Below are 22,550 nucleotides of genomic sequence, written 5' to 3'. Positions count from 1 at the left end.
AACGAGAGACTGCTGAATTGGAATGAATTTGCAAACTGGATACAATTAACTTGGGCTTGAATAGAGAATGGGAATGGATGAGTCATTATGTAAAGTAAAACTATTTCCCCATGTTATTTCTCCCCCCACCCCACTGTTCCTCAGACGTTCTTGTTAACTGCTGGAAATGGCCCACCTTGATTATCGCTACAAAAGGTTTTCCTCCTTTCCCCCCTCCTTCCTGCTGGTAATAGCTCATCTTAAGTGATCACTCTCCTTACAGTGTGTATGATAAAACCCATTGTTTCATGTTCTCTGTGTGTATATATAAATCTCCCCACTGTATTTTCCACCGAATGCATCCGATGAAGTGAGCTGTAGCTCATGAAAGCTTATGCTCAAATAAATTTGTTAGTCTCTAAGGTGCCACAAGTACTCCTTTTCTTTTTTTAAGAGAGGGAAAATTGCTTTTGTAGTGAGCCAGCCACTCCCAGTCCCTATTCAAGACCAAATTAATAGTGTTAAATTTGCAAATGAATTGTAGCTCTGCAGTTTCTCTTTCAAGTCTGTTTTTGAAGTTTTTTTGTTCAAGGATGGCTACTTTTTAATCAGTTATAGAATGTCCAGGGAGATTGAAGTGTTCTCCTATTGGCTTTTTTATGTTACCATTCCTGATGTCTGATTTGTGTCCATTTATTCTTTTACATAGAGACTGTCCGTTTTGGCCAATGTACATGGCAGAGCGGCATTGCTGACACATGATGGCATATATCACATTAGTAGATGTGCAGGTGAATGAGCCCCTGATGGTGTGTCTCATGTGCTTGGGTCCTCTGATGGTGTCGCTAGAGTAGATATGGGGACAGAGTAGGCAATGGGATTTGATAGAGGGATTGGTTCCTGGGTTAGTGTTTCTGTGGTGTGGTGTGTAGTTGCTGGTGAGTATTTGCTTCAGGTTTGGGGGCTCTCTGTAAGAGAGAATTGGCCTGCCTCCCAAGGTTTGTGAGAGTGAGGGATTGTTTTCCAGGATAGGTTGTAGATCGTAGATGATGTGCTGGAGAGGTTTTCGCTGGGGGCTGTACATGATGGCCAGTGGTGTTCGGTTATTTTCCTTGTTGGGCCTGTCCTGTAGTAGGTGACTTCAGGCTTCTGGGTCAGCAGTCCTGCTGATGTGAAAGGAAAGTTGTCCCCAAATCTGAAATGGTTGTGGGTGAGGACAAAGTCCAGCCATCAGGTGTGCCATGGCCTCATCAGGGATACTGTTTCTGACAGCTTGTAGTCTATCCTCGTGTGAAATATTGGTGTAAAGAGCTTCTACATCCATGGTGGCCAGGATGGTGTTTTCAGGAAGATCACCAATGTATGGTAGTTTCCTCAGGAAGTCGGTGGTGTCTCGAAGATAGCTAGGAATGCTGGTAGCATAGGTTCTGAGGAGAGAATCCAAATAGCCAGATAATCCTGCTGTAAGAGTGCCAATGCCTGAAAGCTTATGCCCAAATATATCTGTGAGTCTTTAAGGAACCACCAGACTCCTCGTAGTTTTTAAGATGACATCTTCAATTTATAGTGAACTGGGTTCTAATGAGTTTTGATATTGCATTAGCTAAGCAGAACAGCATTAATGGAGCCCTGTCTTTTGTCCCAAGGGGAATCATATAAATAAGATAATGCTGCTAATACAAGCTACTAGTGCTACCCATTATTTCATATACAGTGCTATGCTCAATAAGTTATTTATGAGATATATCAAAGCACTTAGCAATAATTATTTTATTTATATATAAAATCAAAGCAGTGGTATGTCTTATTCTGTTTGTAAAACACAGTGTAAATTTATGGCACTATATAAAGGATTTACAATAATAATAATAATCCAGCTACGAATTGCAGTTGTTAAAGAGATATTAGAAATCTTTTGTGGTTTTCCAATATACTGGTAGGAGGAATATTGATCAATGAGATTTTTGTAGTGATTACTTAAATCAGAGAAAGGTCTTGTGACATGCTCAACTAATAATAAGCTAGTGTGTATGGATGACTTGTTTGCTAGTTGAAACAGGAAGTTAGGATGAAACACTCAATGGAGTGTCAGTGATCACTGGGTATTTAACTTTCTTGTATCTTCTCTTAGAAGGATGCTGTTGGTTTTTTCCCTGCAAGGCTTTGGGCTCAATAAGTTGTTGTTCAGGGAGGTCCACTAGCAAATAAAGGAAGTTAGCTACAAGCCAGCTAACACAGAGAAACACTTAGTAAGAAACTCTTGCAATATAAGGAATGAACTGCAAGAAAATGTGGGTGGCGTTTATTATTTATCATTTTCTTAAGAATAAAAAGAATTTGCTCTTTTATCTAGCCTTTCTTCTGTTCAGATTAAAGAGCTAAATATTTCATAGCTCACATGTATTTTTGTAATATTTTATGATTTCAGGACTGGATGGCATATAAGAATGTTAATGATATAGAGTCTTTTACCTCTCGGTTACCAATTTGATTTGAGCCCAGATCAAAAGTCATTACCAATCTGACAGCTACTTGATAACATATCTGAAATGAGCTGTTGGTCTTAGTTTTGTTCCCTGTGGCCAGATAAAGGGAAAACACCGGCTATAGTCAATTGCAACCTTTGTAAGCAGTTTTAGCAGGTATTCAAAAGTATGGAATGGATATGGACACTGATTCTTTTTACTGTATCTTCTTACGAGCAGAGGTAATTCAGCCAGATCAATATTAAAGTAGCAGGATGACGTGGAGAAATTTGTGCTGCCACAGCCCAGGCTGTATCTGTTTTGTTGATAAATATGAGTTCATTTTCCAGTGCTGTGGATCAGGCACATTGCAGAAATGAGCACTAAATTGTACTCTTTTTGGTCTTGACAAACGAACAGATGGACACAATATTCACGAGTATCAGTTGAAAGCAAATCTAGCATAAGTATGCAAAGAAAAATCAAGAGTAAATATGAGGCCTTGTAAAAACAGTGAAAATGGTGAAGGTTAGGATTAAGAGAACAACAAATATTTAAGCATTCTTAATAAACACATTAGATTTCAATACAACCTTTGTATATTTTATTCTGAGGCAAAATTATGTAAATAAATTACAGCATAATATTCTGAATATATTTAAATAATAAAAGATGCATGCCCTGTATTTTCATGCTGTGGTCAAAAGAAAATGTATGAAGTTATTAGGTATTATGTATACTACCATTGCCTTCTTATTGGTTATATTCATAGAAATCTGATCACATCTCTAGAGTGTAGCACAAAAAATATTAAGCAGATATATTCTCAAATATGTTTGAAATGGAACTTCAGCGGTCAGGTGAGCCTTCATATTCTTACGGTGTTCACCCAAGAGCATACATCATCTGCATAAATATAGTTTGCTATCATATCACCTCTATAGGCTCCAAGTCACTTGTCATGGAAAAATATCTGAAAGCCAACATGTGAATGAATGCATCCTGCTGTTTTCCATTTCATCCCCATGTGCAGTTTCTGTATAGATAATGCCCAATTTTTCTGTCTGGAAGCTATTTATTTCAAGTGGATTTAAAAAAAAATTATTTTACAGTATTAATGATAGGGGGCCAGATTGCTTCCTTCCACAAGGGGAAAAAAAGAAAAAGGAGTGAAGATTGAGGGAAGTTGTAATGGAGCTAAGTAAATGGTAGGACTGGTCAAAATTTTTCCATCAGAACTGTTTTTTGATGGAAAATTGGGCTTGGGGGCTTAATGAATTGTTTCATTAAAAGTATCTGCTTGGTGGAAATTTTCATTTTTTGTCAAAATGTTTTGGCTTAAAACCAAAAAGATTTTAGTCAAAAATGGGAGTTGTGTCTCATGGGAGCTGGAATTTGTTCCTTGTGCCTTTTCAGTTTTTCTCAAAGTATGGTCTTACCGTGGTGATCCTCCACATAGTTAAATGTGAGCCATCACCTGTCCCATACAACCTGGTAGAGCTTCCCTGGCTGGACACTCACCCAGCTGCTCTGTTTGTGTCCCACCACACTGGGACCTGTGCTCTTAAGCTACCCCTTAGTCTGGGTAGGCTGCGGCACTCAATTTTTCCTTGGTGTCTCTGGCACATTTCCTAGGCACAGACTTTGTTACTGCTTCACGGAAATGGGACCACCTGACTCAGCTGCCTTAGGTCCCCAGGACCAGTGTTTACCCCCCTGATAGCTTGGGCACATCCTATCCCAGAGCTCCAGTCTTGTGGGTGCTCTGCATTTAGAGTTCACCTCTTCAGGTACATGTGATAGTGAAGTACACAGACTTCGTAAGGTTTTCCCCAAACCAGTCACTCTTTATTTTAGCTAGCACAAGAAATATACAGCTATCCAATAATACCCAAATATACAATAAAAATAACTGCATGTTTCCTCACTAATCTGAAGCATAAAATAAAAGCATAAAACAAAAAAAAATAACTGCATGTGTCCTCACTAATCTGAAGCATTCTTTGGGCCTTGGTCAGAGTCCTCTGGGGTGTCTGGGATCCCCTTCCTGCACATTACTACTTTTCCTAATCCTGGGTTCTGTCTGTCTGTCTCTCTCTCTCTCTCTGACCCATGCAGTCAGTGCCTTTTCACTCTCTTTCTCTGAAATGGCCAATGAGAGACCCTCTTTTTTTCTAACCTCCAGCCCTTTTTGTCAGGTGACTCCCTGATTGGCCTTTTCAGAGATTTCTCACCAGGTGATCTGTTGCCTTACTTCTGCCCTGGAGTTCAGACTTGAAAAACTGATTTACCCTGGGCAGTAGCTATCTCTTTGTCCAAGAGTCCTCCATTTGAATGGATGATCATTACAGTGAGCTGTAGCTCACGAAAGCTTATGCTCAAATAAATTTGTTAGTCTCTAAGGTGCCACAAGTACTCCTTTTCTTTTTGCGAATACAGACTAACATGGCTGCTACTCTGAAACCTGTCATTACAGTTTAATGACCATTGCTAGCCCGTGCCAGGTGGAAGAATTTCTCTTGTGGGTTTTAGCTCAATATGGAGGCAAAAGACACCGGAGAAGGCAAACAAGCTCCACTTTCAAAATAGAGCTGACAGTCTGACATAGAAACACAGAGAGTCCCCAGTATCAACCAGAATTCAGAATTCATAAGCTTTACATAGACACATTCCCCAAATCATCACAGCTTCATAACCACATCTAATCCAAATCCTGCAGAGATACAACACTGGTGTTTTTTGTTTGCTGATATTGCTTGTTTTTTTAACTGCTTTGGTACTTTATATATGGAGATTTTTTCAATACTATATTTGCTGCAAATTAAGCAGATATGTAAACATGATGGTTATTGTTGGGTGAAATTGTATTAGGGCAATAGTAGGAAAGGAGACAGCAGAAATATAAAGTATTCAGAGATAAATTAATGCATGCCCAAGGATTTGCTTACCATCCAGAAATACATATATCTGAATGTTTAAAAGGCCAATATATATTAACTAGGATATGCAAAAAATATTAAAGGTTAACAAAGAAGCATAGAAAGAAGAAAGCCTCAGGAGTAGAGGAAGGCTGGCTTGAAAATTCCAACTGAGGGCAAGAACTTGTAAAAATTATAAAAAGCAAAGATGGAGAATGAGGAAATTGCAGAAGTGGTGAAGATGAATAAGACATCTTTCAAGTACACGTGGAGCAAGAAATCATTGTTGGAGACAATGCCATCTCTAAGCGCTAGTAAGAGTAATTTATGGACAGAGAAGGCTGAAAAAAATGGAGAGGTGCTGAAAAAGTAAATGAGTTTTTTGCATCAGTGTTCTCAAACCAATGCCTGAAACAGACATATATTTTCAGGGGGAGGAGAAGCGATAAAAAAAAATTAGAGCATCTGAAGACTGACAAATACAGAGCCAGATGGGAAACAGCAAGTTTGATTTCAACAGTAGAAAGTTGTTAGAAATTCTAGTCCAAGTCTTTGCTTTCCTGTATCTAACATTTATGTCATAATGCTTTTAATATCTAATATATGAAGAGTTTTCAGAGATTTTTTTACAAGTAGAAAGTAAAATATCTGGATTCTCAGGCTCAGGTTTAATTTTCAATTTTTACACAGAGCTCACAAAAACTGATGTGGAAGATAAATGTTGCTATATGACAAAAAAGGGAAAAGCTTCAAGGCAATATCTCATTTTAGCAGTGGTCCCAGATTTGGAAAATAATTACAATCTCCTTCTCTGTATTTCAGTCAAAGTGCAGCACCTCACTGTGAGGTGCTGTTCTATAGTACCTCATCCACTTTCAAATCAAGAAGATTTAAAAGTGTGAAACCAGTGCATGCTGGGGAAAGAGGAAGGGGAGAAGTACTTTCTTCCATAGCTGAAGGGAATGTCCAAAGGTGGTCAAATTTTATACATGTGTTCTGGATTTAAATCTTGGAAATCACTGGATGAAGATTGCCTGGGAATCCTTCATAATTATTGAAGTTGTTTCAGAATGCTACCATCAGAAATATTCTAGCTATGGATACGTTTACTTGCACAGTTCTGATCCTGGCATGGACAACACAATTTGTTAATCTCTAAGGTGCCACAAGTACTCCTTTTCTTAATACAATGGTTGTATCACACCAGTGTCATACCAGCACTGAAAACGGCTTTGAAAACTATTCTTGTTCATCACATTGTATTTGTTTAAGCAAAAGGTATTAGCTTGAAATAACACAGAACTGTGGTGTTTGAATCTTTGCTAGCTCAGAAACCAATGGTGATTTCAACCTATACCCAGTCTGCGAGATCTTCTTTTCTCTTTTTTATTTTGTCATTCTTTATCTTTAGAACTGTCAGACTTTCAGCTGTAGAAAAGCACTTTCCTGCTGTAGTTATTTCATTCCCTATTAGCCCCAAGGATTTCCAAAAGTAGAGTGGGCTGCAGAAGAAAGGACTTGTTTGTTTTATTAAGGAAAGACCATTAATCAGAAGCCTATTGACAAAGTGGATGGTCAGCGCAGGAATGTAATTTCAAACACTATCACCAAGGTGTACAGTCTCACTCGCATTGTAGCCAGTGGGTGCGTACATCATGCTCTGCTGTAGTCTGTAGTGTATTGCAGCTGGGTTTTAATTTTTTATGCTAGACAACTAAATATTTATGAAATCTTACCTCCAGCAGAGGTTACATGCCTTCTCAACAGACTGGATACTATCTATTAATAGATACTGGGCCTGGTTCTCCATTGCCTGGCACATTTGTAGACACAAATGAGCAAAACTGGTGTCAAATACTGCCATTCTGATTTGGTAGCATTTTGCACAGATTTAAATGACTGTACTATATCAAGGCAATTGACACTATTTACACCATGTATGATGGCCGCCCTTTCCACAAACTGACTGATTTTTGCTGAAAATCACAATGAATTACCTGTTGATATGCGAGTTCCTATATTACACTTCTATACATAAATTTGTTAATTCTTGCTACTGCAGATTACAGGTTTAAAGTGACTTGTTTAGAGATGAAGACTTGGTGCTCCAATGTGTTCTGACTGCTTTTTGTCATGCAACAGAGCTTTGCTGATTTGCACGAGTTGAGGATCCAGCCCAAGAGTCATTAAACATATATAGAGAAAATCAGATGAAAGAAACAAACAGTTTGCATAACATCGCTAACCTGATATAATTAAAAATTCATCTACATAAAGGTTGTTACTGGCAACAACAATAGGAATAAAATAGCTTATATTTCCAAGGGAGTGATATCTGCTTTCTGACCCTCTTGATCAGCCAGCCTGTCAGAGAAATATCTTTCTGGCATCTTTTTTTCTCATGTTTTCCTTCCCAGTCCTATTTTCAGGTTTCTTTAATATGCCTGGTTTATTGTCATATCATACACCCTCCTCCCTCAGAGTGGTATTTCACATGGTCTGTCTCTAAATTTCCGCAGGATTATATTCAGTGCTGTCGCTAAACAGTTTCATATCCTATTTGCCTGTTCCATCTTTGCATCTGATCACCCCTAATAAACATCTCCACCTCCAAGACTGGCTAACTTTTGGCTAGGCCTGAATGACCTTGCCTTAACATGTTGATTGTTAAGGCATCACCCTGAAATAAGGTCAGTTTGTTATTAGAGATGCAGAGCTTATAATTCATTGCTGACATTCATTCCAATCTGCCGTAGCTGTGAATCATGGACTGATTAACGGATCTGTCATTATTTTTAAAAAAAAATTGCATTTGAAAATAAGTGGGTTGAACTGACACTGAAACCTCTTTGTAGAGAATTTGGACATTTTTAGGGATATAAAAGGTTATAGGGGATTTGCTTTTAAACCCTGTCAAAAGAGATAAACACTAGCTATTCTAGTGCACTGTATATGGGTTTCTGCCTTTTAAGTACGTTCTCATTGGTACATTTCTCATTTATTACATTAGATTATACCTCAGTTTACACTGATCTGTTTTGGGCATTATTAGAATAAGGGTTAGACATTAGAGATCAGTGCAATCATTTGGAAAGAACTATTACTGTTCATTTTAAACAACAAATATTCAAATTTCCGAATAGGATCTATTCTCAGAATGTGTTCTAGATTGGATACTTCCAAGTGCCTGGACTATTTTTGATCTCCTCACTTACAGCAATCCATTCCATCTATCTCTAAAGCATCAGTTGCTGTAGTAACTAGGTACTCTGAACCTCTTAAGCATTGTTCTTACAAACAACAGGCACTTGACTTCATAGTGTCATTCTCTAGGGAAACCCTCAGGACATTTACTGGATTTCTCTTTTCATTTTTGTCCCCTGGATCCATACATGGAGGTAATCCTCTGTGCATAGATCTGCCTCCTGCATGCAAGGGAGACTCAGCAGCATCCATGGCAGTGTCCCTCACACTTCTGGATCCCATATAATGTTGTCCCATGTGAATCCAAGGGCTTTGCAGGGGGGCTGCAGCAGAGACTTGGCAGGTTTGGGGTGAAATGGGTGGGTGGGAGAGGTCTCAACACAGCTGTGGGCAAGGGAGGCCCTGGTCGCCTGGCTTCATTAGAGCCATACTGCCAGGTCTGCAGCCATAGCTGTATTGAGCTTCATGGAGCTGGTGAAGATAGTCCTGGACTTTTCCTCCTCTCTGGAATCTACCCAGATCCTGAGGGCTTTTCAGGCTTTACGGTTTGATCCTGCAGACTGTTTTTGAGCACGTACTCTGCAAGGAGATCTTGTGGACTCTTCCTACTCCTTAGGCCCCTATTAGTGGTTTTGCCACAGAAGGGAGCAAGCTGGACCAGACTATTTAGAAACAATTGTAGAAACATGAACTGCAATACCAGACTTATACTAAAAGTCTGTGGATCTGAAAAGCAAAATAAAATCAGCGTACAGCCCTATGGAGTGCTTTCGGCTTAGGTTAGGAAGATGGTGTAATTCAAGTTGGAGGCCATGTTTTACTGGTTTGGATTGGTTTAACTCTTGTACAAACTGAATTTTTTTTTAAATTTCTAAATAAATTCTGTTTTCTTTCATAAAAGCTATTGTTTTTGTAATGGTTTTAGGAAATAAGTGAAGTAAAAGGAAAGTTATCAATCTTATGTAAATGCGGTTGTAACCAAGCTTGCTGATCAGCTCTTTTTAAGATAGCAGCAGGGGCGTGCACAGGAGTAAAAGTTTGTCAGCTTTTGGAGGGGCACATTTTGTGTCTCCACCATGGCCCCGGGGGCCTGAGAACCTTGCTCCCCCCCCACAGTCTGGGGGTCAGAGAAGCTTGCTCTCCCCACCACAGCCCCAGGGCCAAAGGAATTCAGTACCCCTGCTGATTATTGGGGTGTCCTGTGCCATGGCTTACCTCGCCCAGATAGCAGTTTTAATAACACCAGAATTCCCTCAGAAAATTCTGCAAAACACACACAATGCCAAAGCATTGATTCTCCAGATGTTTACTCTAGATGTGTTGCTCTTTATGCAGGTTACGGCAGGAGAATGACATGGTGGATTCAGCTCCTCAATGGGAAGCAGTACTGAGGCAACAAAAAGAGAAAAACCAGGCTGATCCCAACTACAGGCGATCCAGGCACAGATCTCGATCGTACGTGAGCATTTCCACACTTTGACATGAAATCAAAGACCACTGTAATGAATTTTGCACCAGAACAAATAATTCTGACCGAATTATTATTACTTCTCTGTAGACTGTTCAAGAATGGCAACTTTATTGAAGTTTTACTTGGTTTAATCTCAAATTAGCATGACTTCTAGGAATAGTCCACTTTGTAGTCCCCCTCCAGTGGTGCAGTGGTTTGAGCATGAGGCTGGAAGTAAGGAGATATGAGTTCTATTAAAAAGTCTGCCACTGACTCAATATATGAGCTTGAGCAAGTCACCAGACCTTTTTGTGGCCCTAATTCTATAATGGGCATAATAACATTCCCCACCTTTGTATAGCAAGTTAAGATCTACAAATGACATTTTATTTTACTACAGTATGTGAGGGTTGCTCTTTGTGAAATTCCCACACAATTTAATTTAGCCAAAAAAAAAAAATCTATGAAATACTGTTCCAGATTAGACCAGCCACTAACAGCTTCACTTCAAATTACCATCTGTAAGCAGCAGTCAGGGATTTATTACAACCTGCTGTCAAGATTTCCATGATAGAGTGGTGTTGCTAGGCAATTCCGTGCATATGTTCAGCCATCCCCTGAAGAGTGAAGTTGCCAGTTCCTAAAATTAATTTTCTTGTGAACTAATGAAAACATTGTATTGATTATTTTTTTAATCTGTGCATGGTCAGGGTTTAGAGAGATTACCAAGAATAATATTCTTGGTAGCATTAATGTCCAGCATAATTTGTGACTAGAGAAACAGTCAAAGGAAGGGTGGGAGTCCCAGGTATCTAAAGGAAAGTGCCAGAGGATGCATGGCAGAGGAGAAAGTTTGGAAAGCATGTTGAAGAGTGCCAGGAGACCATCTGGGAGGCCTGGAAGAGTACTCAAGAGAGTAGCTTGACTACTACCATAGCCTAGTTGCCTGGCTAAAATGGATGAATTGTCCATCCCATGATGCCTGTGGCTTAATATGGGAGCAAGATAATTCACTCTAAACACTTACCCAGCTACAGTCTGATAATACAAGTTTAAGTTACCTTCCATATTAAGCCAGAATTATTGGAACTGTGTGAAACATCAAATTGCTGAATTTATTTCCCCTCATAACAATTTACAGATTTATGCCATAAAAATAACAAAATGTTTCTAATACAGAACTGGGATACAGATCCAGGCCTTTGCTGGGACATTGCACCTCTATGTCACCAGTAGATACAGTTCAAACTCTGGCACCCAAGAGGCTGGGAAATAGTAAACACAGTGTGTTTACTAAGTTAACAAAAAATTAACTATTGATTTCAAAATGTAAGCTAATAAAAACGGCGGAGTCAGACTTTTCTACCAAGAGTTCCAATACTTTAAAAACTTGGTTGGGTGGGGAGAATAAATACAGTTGAACCCACATATAGCATGCAACAAATCCAGATGTTGAGGATCCTCTGCAGGCTTATGCCTGGTAGTGGGGTTATGTAGGGTGTCTCTGAATTCATATATACCAGTGGGGTTTTAGCTTGGTTTAAAATATGCTGGTACAGAACCAAGAAATAGTACTTACCCACATCCAGTGGTACCAGACCCCTGGGCATGGACTGCAAAGGGGCAGTGATATCTACTTTGCCCACTGAATGAAACAGCTGCTTTTTGTCTCTGTTTAGCTCCCCACACAAAGAGCGTTATTTACGCATTGTGTAAGGAGGGGTGATCTTGACCCCCCAATGAAAAGATGTAATGAAACTTTGCTTATAGGTAAGTTGAGGGTAAATCCTGAATTGTTTCAATGCATCGCCTTGTGTAGCTTGCAGTTCTACTTCTAGAGAGCTTCCCCTTAAGTGAAGCTCCGTGGAGAAAAAAAGACTTTCCTTTAAGAGGATTGTATCACACTTTAAAAGATTTTTTTAAAATCTGCAAAATTACTTTAATAACTTGTGACTGGAAGGATTTATTCATCGGGGTGCAGAGGAAATAAAATGAAATTTGATTAATACATACAAATGTGCAACTATTTTACTCTAATCTATTGAATATAAGGAACAAAACCAAACTACGATATAAAGCTGTATATCTGTGTTGACATTTCACAGTTTTGATATTACAATCCACCTGAGTTCAGTTCTCATGGTTACCAACATCGTCAGAACCCATTTTTATCTCTAACTCCATATGTCACCGTTTTTCTTCCTTTATGAAAAATGGATAGTGCCATTAAAATTCCAAATGTTAAGTATTTTACAGGCTTTGTACAGATCTGTTTTCTTTTGCCATCACTTACAAATCAAATGTTAATAGGTAGACTTATTATAGGAAAATACATAGTTAAAAAGTGTCAATATAACTCATTTGAGTTGAAGCTGTAAAACTAGAGTAAGTGCAATTTCCATTACTTTTTGTTACCTCCTATATAGAGAGCATGTTTTAAACCAGGAAGTGCATTCTGAATTTCTAGCCCTTACATAAAATTTGTAACTAACTTTTTCTTTGCCAAATAAGTTTGTTACATTAATGAGACACCAGAGGCTCCCTCTCGTGGCTAGTTTAACTCATGCAATGATGAAACACTGAATTAGATCACTGATGTAAAAGGCTTTGACAGGTTATATTTTCATTAAATATTATTGATATTTCAATATAAATGTACACAGTGCTTTACAGAACAAGACAAGATCCTAGATGGTGAGGAGACAAATCTTGGGATATGTTTTTTTTCTCCTCATTGTGATAGAGATGAATATATTTGCATCATTTGTTTATCTTTCTAAGCAAAACAGAACAAAACAAATTGACAATAAAAATATTTGACATGGACAAAAACAGCCTGGGAAAAGAAAACATTAGCTCTTTAAAGATGTTTCTTACAAAAATGATCAAATAAAAGCTTTTTAGACATTTAAATGGCAAAATGAAACAAGAGAGATAAGGTGGGTGAGATAATATCTTTTACCGGACCAACTTCTGTTGGTGAGAGACACAGCTTGTCTCTCTCACCAACAGAAGTTGGTCCGGTAAAAGATATTACCTCAGCCACCTTGTCTCTTTAATATCCTGGAACCAACACAGCTACATCTACACTACATACAAAATTAAACAAGATAAATAGACTCAAGCTACAGTAGGGTGTAACAGCATTTATTAAACTTGGTTGTGGCTCAGCTGTGTGATAACATGGCTTGACCTATGTAAGACGGAGAAAAATCAGGTCCCTAGTGCAGGGTGTGGGTTTGTTTTTTGTTTATTTGTTTTAGTCTAGTCATAACATGATTCATTCCAGTTCACACATTTAACAATGCTTTGAACTCTGTTATTTTAATAGTATAGACATGGCCTTTGTGTTAACTACTATCTGCCATGCATTCAATTTAACTACAAATTGGGTTCACTTTAGGAGCTTGAGGTAGAGGGACAGATCAGCTTTAATTGGGCTCATCACCCTTCATTTCTTTGATAACGAATAACATTCGATGTTAGTTTTTTTACTACATTTTTTTTTTTGGAAAAATATTTGACCCTTGTTTCTTTTTATGGCAACAGCAAATGTAAAAAGATCCAAATTCTAGTTCTGCAAGGCTTATTTTCAAGAGTTCATGTAAAACATCTGTGTAGCCAAAGGGGTTTTTTAATTGAGAAGAATGGCCATTTAAATTTCATGGCTATTCAAATCCACTAAATGCTGCCTATTTGCAAATCATGAATTCAAAATGAATTGTTAAGAAGAGTACAGATGCAAGCATAAAATTAATGTAGACCTTATTAGCATCTAGGGCTGTTCGAGCTTGTAAAAAAACCCCAAAAAATAAAATTAAAATAAAATTTAAAAAAAACAAAACTTGGAGACAGCATTTAATGAAAATTTCCATTAGATTCCTTGAGCATTAGAGAATCTGATTATCTTAGGAATGGTCCAGAAGGTACTGTCTGTTCAGAACTCAGTTCAGATTTATAATAGGACAGTCTGAATATACATTATTCATAACACAGTAGCTGAACTCTTCTCTGAACTGTGGATTATAAAATGAGGGGAGTGGGGGGTGGGGTGGAAGGATGGGAGAGAGAGAGGGAGAGAGAGAGACTGTTTGGTATTAATGGTCCAGGATGTCTTTGATTTAATGGGAAAGCCCCTTGTCCCTTGATGTTGAGTGATGATACACATTAAGGATGAAAGCTCAGAAATACACAGTGGAATTGTTTACAGGTTCAGGATATATGGCTTTTAGAGAATGATGAAAAGTCAAAATAGCTTCTTATCTTGCCTGGTCTTAAGACTTTACACCAGAAATCAGGATTTCTCAATGCAAATCAGGTTGCTGGCAATGAGTGATACTAGGACATCCAGGGCCAAGTAGTGAATAGTTTTATTTGCATAAAAAAGTAAAAATGTGGTCTAATTCAGTGGTTTGGTGGATTGCACAATACATTGTCTTGGGAGAGCACTGGGTTCAGGAGTGATCTGGGTGCTCTCCTACCTCAGGCTAGCTAGGATTTATGAGCATTATAAAAGCAATACACTAGCCTCCCTTGAGGAGCTGGGGTGCATCTTGCATTGAGCTTTCACAGTCCCTAATGGCTGATTATTCAGACTCAGAAGAGCCCCAGGGTGAGTGCAGAGTTCACAGCTGCTGCTTTGTGAGTCTGGGATTGAATGGAAGGAGAAAATCTGTTCAGAATTAAGGAGTGAAATATGCCATTAAAATCCCCACTCCTATACCTAGCTGCTACCTCAGGGAGGTGAAAGCATCATGTCATGAAAGGAGGAAGAGGAGGAAAAAGAGTTGCAGGCAGAAGAGAGAGAGGAGGAGAAGTGGGAGGGTAGAGAAGAAGAAATACATTGACATACACAAAAAAATCACCATCAGATTTCATGACAAACCTAAAAATATTGTAAAAAGATTTACTTTGAATGCCATTAGAGAACCATAAATGCAAAGGGTAATTTCCACATTTCTGATCTCTCTGGTATTTATGTCATGCCAGTCACTATTGTATCTTTCAACACCTGAACACCTGTAAAATCTCAAAAGTTAACAGTTCTTACCTCTAGATCATCTATAAAACATTTAATATTAAGTCAAAACAAATGTTATTAAATGTTATTCCCCTAGACTGAGACCTAGAAATAACTCAAAGATATGAAAGGTGAAACAAAAACATCTTTAATTTTTCCATGAAAGAAAAGGCAATTTGCAGTGCAGGGGATCTTTAAACTATCTTGATTAGGCTCTGCCACTAAGGCTTCTAATACCAATTCAGCAAAGGCTTCTTTACATTTAACACAAATGCAAAACTCTGCCATATCCACCTCTCCCCACTCTTCTTTCAGATTTCTGTACCCTTTCATTTCAGAACATTTCTGGCCATCCTCTCGTTTACAGTGAGAGAGTTTCAAAAAAAATCTAACTATGCTCCTGTTAAAGTCAATGAAGCCCAATGATTTCAGAGGGAGCAGAGTTCAGGGCTGAGTGCTTTTAAAAATTGAACTGTTGATGTCTAGAAATGTGAGAAAACATGTTAGTTGTATAAAAATGGGACCTTTGGGGAAAAAAGCACTATGTAAATGTAACATAATTAATTATTCTTACTATTATTCAGAGAGATTTAAGGCCATGTCAATTCACTCAGTAATTCCAGCATCCAACCTATAACTTGTGGTTCAACTAGAGTAATAGTTATTACTTATTTATTTACTATTATAAACATTAGAAAAGACATAACCAGTTAAATGGTCAAGCTAAACAAAGTACAACTGGAGTTAATGCTGGCTCTTCCTTTCTGTTTAAACATCACCCAAAAGTGGGATTCACTTTCATCCTCATTGTTCTTTTTTCCTCTAATGAGGTTAGAGTTTATGAAAGGTGCCAACCTATGTCAATTGCGGGATGACATAGACCAAAGCCTAGTATGAACTAAAGACTTGGTCTTCAAATGAGGGTAGGGCCAGAGAGCCCAGAAGCCAAGTAAATGCATGGGACAAAAAATGAAAAAAAAACAGGAACATGGGTGAGGATCAAAAGTTTAAAACAAAGGAACTGGATGACGATGCTGAGCAGAGAGCCCTGGACAGCACCCACCTCTCCACAAAGGAGTCCAGCGAGTTGGTGGATGCTGCACACAAGAACTTTGCCCAGCTGCGTGAGACAATCAGGAAATGGATGTAGGCTTCACAGTTGCTGGTCACTCCCTGGTTCAGCTTCCTCCTCCTGGACTGATGGATGGCCATTTTGGCCAGTGCCAGTAGGAGGTTGACAAAGAATGAATGGTGCCAGAATGTCAGCCACAGAGACTGAAGTCATCTGTCTATAGAGCAGGTACAACACAAGGAGGAGTAATGGAAGCTCCTGCACACTAACCTGTTAGGATGCCTGGTCCCTGACGTGGAGAGGGTACACCCCAAGAGGTTCATTCTCAATGCCCATTCAGTCCTAGGCTCCTCACTTAGAACCTGCTCCTGCTCCCACTGAAGTCATCTGTTGATCTGAGATTGTCTATAAGAGTGCCAGTTGTGATGGTGGTTTATTGTTTGCTAGTTATTAGATTGAAACTACCAGTTTATTTTAACAAAGGTCATTGTTCACTTCTACCTTGAAGGCACTGCCCCATGTAGGAGTTCCTCCTCACAGGGTGCTCCAAGAGACATTGTACCTTCCAGAGCTGTGCTGAATGTAGGAACTGTAATACCCTTTTAGAGGATGCAGTATATGATTGGCCAGTGCAGGGGTGTGGGGCCAGGTCACAGCCTCTTGCCATTTGGAGAGGCTAGTGCCACCGTGCACACTAGCCCTGTGCAATCTTTTTGCTCAGGGAGAGCAAAATCAACAATTGTGACAGGCCCTCTTCTCCATTGTGCATCCTTGCAGGGCTGAGCACATTTTGATCCTTTGGATTTGAACCAACATCATAGTAAAAATGCTTTGTATCTCATTTACCAAGTCTCTTGAGCTATTCTGTGTCCCAGGTCCTTCTTGCTTAACTTGACCATTTAAATAGATGATCCTTTGCCAACATGGCTTTTTCAATGTTATATTTATATTATCACATCTTTCTATGGCTGAACTCAAAGAGGCATAGAATTTAAAGCTTAATTCTTATCAGTGTTGTTAGCTACAATCACAATGAAAACAGTTCTGTGAAATGATACTAAAACTACAACCTTCATCCACTCCCTCTGCTGTGTAAAGCACGTTTTATCCACTAGGCTGCATCGCCTTTGGTGACTATGAATGGAATTTTCAAATTTTACCTTAGTTACAAGAGTGCATCCCCACTATTCCCTGAATGAAATACAAACTTACTGGCCATTATAAAGAAAAAAATAAGAAAAATATAATGCCAAGGCTACCGAGTAACCATACAGTGTTTTCCGTAATTCACAAAAAGATGGCAGATGCACTTTACTAGGTGCTTCACTTCAATTGAAAAGTAGAGGAAATTTCCCTACCTTTTGACTATATATTTCACCATGAGCAGTGCACTGACTAAAACCTTTTCATTGTATGTGGCATTAGTGATTAATCATGTACAAAATCACACTGGGTGAAATTTACCACTCACCACACAAAGCCTGAGGAAACAGTCTTTGTGCAGTGAACTCAATAGTAATTCTGTTCCCAAACTGCAGAGAGGCCCTGGGGCTCCAGTACATTTCCTCCCTGGCCGTTTGTTACAGTTTATAGAGTGGAATAGTGACCAAAACTGCAAAAGAGGTCTCATCATTGGATCCACATAAACTACTAGGACTGGATATATTATATCCCCCTGCCTGATCACGCTATCTTCTCCTTCCTGCCTCTACACTGACCTTAAGTGGCAAGAGGGCTTGTGTAGACCCTTTCCTAATGGGTGAATTTAACTCCAAAATATAGGGTATGTCTACACTGCATCTGGCAGCAAGTCTTCCAGCCCAAGCAGACAGACTCATGCTAGTGGGGCTCATGCTGACTGTCTAAAAATAACTGTATGGATATTGTGGCACTGGTGGAGGCTCAGGCTAGCCACTCAAGCTCCAGACCAGCCCTGCCCCTTCAGTGCAAGTGGCTTGCCACTGCCACTGGTGGTGCAACATCCATATGGGCTGTCCATAATTTATGTAATGCATTTTTTGGTGATTTTTCAAGACCCACCTACTGCGTTGTAATACTCTGTTACATGGAATCAAACATGCAGAATTAAGAACCCACCCACCACCTAATGCATTGTGTCATTTATAGACAACCCTTTACAGCGTAGAGCGCTAGTGTGAGCCTCACTAGCACTAGTCTATCTACTAGGACTGGGAGGGTTGTTCCCAGCTGCCGTGTAGACATACCCTGAAAGACCTCAGTCCTCAGCTGTGCCAAGTTCATGTGGGATAGGGTGAGGCAGAAGTGGCTCTAGCTTGCTTCAGCTTGTAATGAAGAACTCCTTCGTTTGGAACGTTTTATACTTTTGCTGAAGGCAAGAGGAAAAGAAATTGTGATTCAACTCAGAGCCTTTCATTCAAGAAATGACTTTTCAGTTTCAGTGAAGTTTAATTCTTTCCCCTTGATAACAAACTTTAACATTCAAGTCAGTGTCAGATTACACTTGGCGTGATTTCTGTCCTTGATGTGTTCCATTAAAGGTCATAATTGTGCCGCAACACATCAGGTAATCTGACATTTTCATATATCTGACTCTCTTTTGTGTGAATGTTGGTGTTTATAGGAGAAGCCCAGATGTACAAGCAAAGGAAGAGTTATGGAAACATATTCAGTAAGTATTGTTATTTTGAAACTTTTAGTTCCTTTATATAAATTATAAAACCAACATGTGGGTAAAACATTTTGCTAGAATGAAATTAGCCTTTAGGAATGTTCCACATTTGGATGTAATACACAGTAATAAGACATGGACATGGCTGGAACTAGTGACACTTGGAGGTACAGTATACGGTGCCTCTACTTAGGAAGGACAACCATTGGGCCAGATTCACTGCTGTTCTGCACCTTGTTTGGTCAGTTATATCATGCAATGTGGATGTAAAACACTAACATTCTGATTTGGTAGTGTGCTATATCCGCTCTGCTCAGGGCAGAGAAGAATCAAGCCCACTATGTTTTAGAACATTTTATAATTTTTTTCTTTCTGTCCATTTATGATGTCTGTCTATTGTCTAGTACATTTCATTGAGGGTTAAGGTGTGTTCCTATCTAGACTCCAAAATGTTCTTATTTTTATTGTTTATTTTTCAGTACAGCACCAGTTAGGATTAGGGCCCCTCTTCTACTAGTTGCAGACGTGTATGAAGATACGGTGCCTGCCCCACAGATCATAGAGTCTGAAAAGACTAGAACAGATGGAAGGTGGGGCAGTAGGGTATAACACACAGGGGAAGTGATCAAGATTTTAGGAACACTTCTAAATAGGTTTCCTATGTTGACATCTAGATAGCTTTAATAATAACACAACTGGTTCCAGAAAATCTTTGTGGTCTAATAAAATGAAGGAATAAATTGTTTGTTATGAATTTGGTAGCTTTTGGAATTTCATCGTCCTTGTCTAATCCTTTCCAGGAAGGAACTTGTGGATCCATCTGGCCTATCTGAGGAGCAGCTGAAAGAGATTCCATACACCAAAATAGAGTGAGCTTATTCATTATGAAATATGGATTTTTTCTGTATGTATGCTTAATAGCCTAATACCCCTTTCATCAGAAGCTCTCACTGTGGAATAGCTTGTCTGAGACTAGAATGGGCTCCCGATAATCTCTGATATTTTGAACTCCTTGGAAAATTTTGATCCAGAATGGAGTAGGTCAAGTAGGGAGGGTAAAGACATTTGAATCATTTTTAAACCAGGTACTTTCCCTTTACCTAAATGCTAACAAAACCATCATCTCTCCTACTCTGCCATCTGTCAGCATTTGTTCTTCACATTACACTCACAAAGGCCTTGGGAAAATTTATTTTCTAAACCTTTCCTTTTTTTAAAAATTTACCTTTTTATTCTGATTCTTTAAAGTCGCTGCTTGACCTATGTGACCCCTCTTCCCCTGCTTATCATGGGCAGCTGCCAATGCATAGCAAGTCCCTTCAGAGCAGACATCCATTTCACTCTGACGACTGGCCATTTGGGAGGCTGTTTAGTGGTGTGGGCAACTGCTTCTGATGAGAGTGGGATCCCAGTTTGCTTTACAATGTGCTTCTGCTGCACCCTTGAGCAAAAAACACAGTGATGGTAAAATTCCACAGAATGGATTATTTTTTGTTTCCATTTTTTTATTCAACAATTTCATTCTCCAATGTACACACATGACAGTATCATTTAGAATGAACTGTGCAACTTTAAATGTGAAGTTTGAAGTACAAACGCTAACGAAAGGGCCAGTCCTTTGAATTCAGTAAGTACAGGAAGCCATCTGTTATTCTTAATAGGAAAAGGGAGGATTTTACAATTCAAAGTTAAATTTCCTTTTCTGGTGCAAAGTCTCAGATGTATTAATTTGCTACTATGAATTTCGTTTCTCATTTAGGACTCAAGGTGACCCAATCCGTATTAGACATTCACATTCCCCCCGAAGCTACCGGCAGTACCGGCGGTCCCAGTGTTCTGATGGCGAGAGATCTGTTCTGTCTGAAGTGAAGTACGTGGAACGTGATGGTTTTAATATGACACAGATGCTCCTCTGAGCTCAGAGATAAATTAGTAGTAGCATACATGTGACTGTTGTGTTGACATAGTGCTCAGGCAACCCAGTAAGAGCTAAGGAGTCTGTGAAGCACAGAACATTTATAGCCTCTGGACCTTGGATGTTTGCTTTGCTCAATGATGACCTGTTCAGAAGGAAGAGCAATCTGCTGCAGAAACCAAAATGAACAGCTCCTCAGGAGCAGGTTGTGAAGATGCATGAGGGAAAAGAGGAGAGTTTGTGTGAATTAGCTTCCAATGAAGTACTCACTTGATAGATTCTGTTGCTCCATTTGCTGCAGTGCAGAGTTCCAGTAGATGCCTACTCATCTGTGGGTGTCTAAAAAGAGACGGACAGAAATTGACTAGAGACCACTTATGAAGCGAGAACAAAATAAAGGGCTTGGTGCATTAAGGCCTTAAAGGGGCAGAAACAGCTCCCTGAGAACGTCCCATGCACAGTGTATAGCTGGTGCAAGGGCTCTACACCAGCCATGCTCCCAGCCCAAAGTATCTAGAAGTGAGCAAAGAAGAGTAGTTGCCTCCTACCCTCTAACCGGGGGAGCTGGGGACGACACGACATGACACGGACAGACTCCCGCCTCTGATTATCTTTTGAGGGGAATGCATATTTGACTTGATGGACCTCAGTAGAGCTAATAGCCAGGAGAAGCCAGTAACTTGGGCCTCCACTCACTACTAATCCTCCCCCACAAACTCCTGTCTAGATGTCTAGAAAAGAGCTCACATCCATGTTTGGTGCCCAGTGTCATTCTCCAGGGGCTAATTGCTGACTGGGCTGGGCAGAGCAGCAGACTCCTCCCCTGTGGGGGAGACCACCATTGAGAACTAATTAGACATTCTGTGTGCATTAGAATGGAGACACTTCCCTTCCTGAATGGGGAACAGTCTCTATAGGAGAAGAGATTCCATGGGCCAGCAGTTTGAGGCTAATTTTGCTGGATTGGACCCTCAAAAATGTGCGTGATATAAAGGATTTTTTAAAGGATTTTGTCATTCTTGATGACAAGGGACAACAGGCTTAAATCACAGCTGTCCTTTGAACAGAGGGACACCCAGTGAGTGCATATAGGGACATTTTTGGACTTTTTCAGCTGTGGTTCATCTGCATTTCTAAACCACATTCTTCTGGCTGGAAATTAACTGCCAGACACCTAGCACTACTGCATGGTAGCAAGCAGCTTGGGAGATTCTTCCTCAGGACACTCCAGAGGGCCCCCTCATGCTTGGCTAGGATCTCAAGAACAGGAAGATTCAGGGAAATAAAAGAGCATAGTCTGAAACTGGCAAACATCACCTATAAAGGGCCCCTATATCGTATTTCAGTGCTAGGTTACCAGAATAGACTGTGCTATACATGTAACCTAGAAATTAAATAAAAGAGAGGGTGTGCAAGGAAAAATGCCTCAGCACTTTGAGCAGAAAGGTTAACAATAATTTAGGATGACCACCTGGTCAGTGTTAAGGGCCGTTTCCTAGTTTGCAGCTCAATTGTGCCTTACAGGCACATGCCAATACTAGAAGTGGTGCAGAGCTGCCCTGATCACCTGCACCCACACCTGCTGGGAGCGATTCTACCTGTAAGAGGGCTGTTCTGCAATTCCCTCCCTCTTCTTCTCCTGCCCCCCACCTCCCTAAAAAATTTTCAGGATACACTTGGAGACTTAAAAAGCAAGATTTTCCCAACTGCATTTCAAGTGAATGCAACCTAGTTAGACAAGCTGGATGAGTTAATACCTTGGTGGACTAAGTTGGTGGAAGAGACAAGCTTTTGAGATACACAGAGCTCTTCTTCAGGTCAGCTCTATGAGGCTCAAAAGCTTGTTTTTTCCACCAACAGGAGTTGGTCCAATAAAA

At 39.6% G+C, this 22,550-nt stretch overlaps 1 protein-coding gene across 5 annotated transcripts in view; it reads left to right on the top strand.

Moving 5' to 3' along the window:
* EPB41L4A (erythrocyte membrane protein band 4.1 like 4A) overlaps positions 1-22,550 on the top strand; it is a 222,784-nt gene that overhangs the window by 191,139 nt on the left and 9,095 nt on the right. For all 5 annotated transcript variants that reach the window (XM_043514706.1, XM_038402800.2, XM_038402801.2 and 2 more), the window contains 4 exons: positions 9,902-10,021; positions 18,711-18,758; positions 19,559-19,627; positions 20,518-20,628. In XM_043514706.1, coding sequence (XP_043370641.1) covers positions 9,902-10,021; positions 18,711-18,758; positions 19,559-19,627; positions 20,518-20,628 — 348 coding nt within the window. The remainder of the gene's footprint in view (positions 1-9,901; positions 10,022-18,710; positions 18,759-19,558; positions 19,628-20,517; positions 20,629-22,550) is intronic.

Source organism: Dermochelys coriacea, chromosome 5, assembly GCF_009764565.3.
Source record: "Dermochelys coriacea isolate rDerCor1 chromosome 5, rDerCor1.pri.v4, whole genome shotgun sequence".
NCBI classification, from domain to species: Eukaryota; Metazoa; Chordata; order Testudines; family Dermochelyidae; genus Dermochelys; species Dermochelys coriacea.
This window is presented reverse-complemented; position numbering and strand designations above follow the sequence as displayed.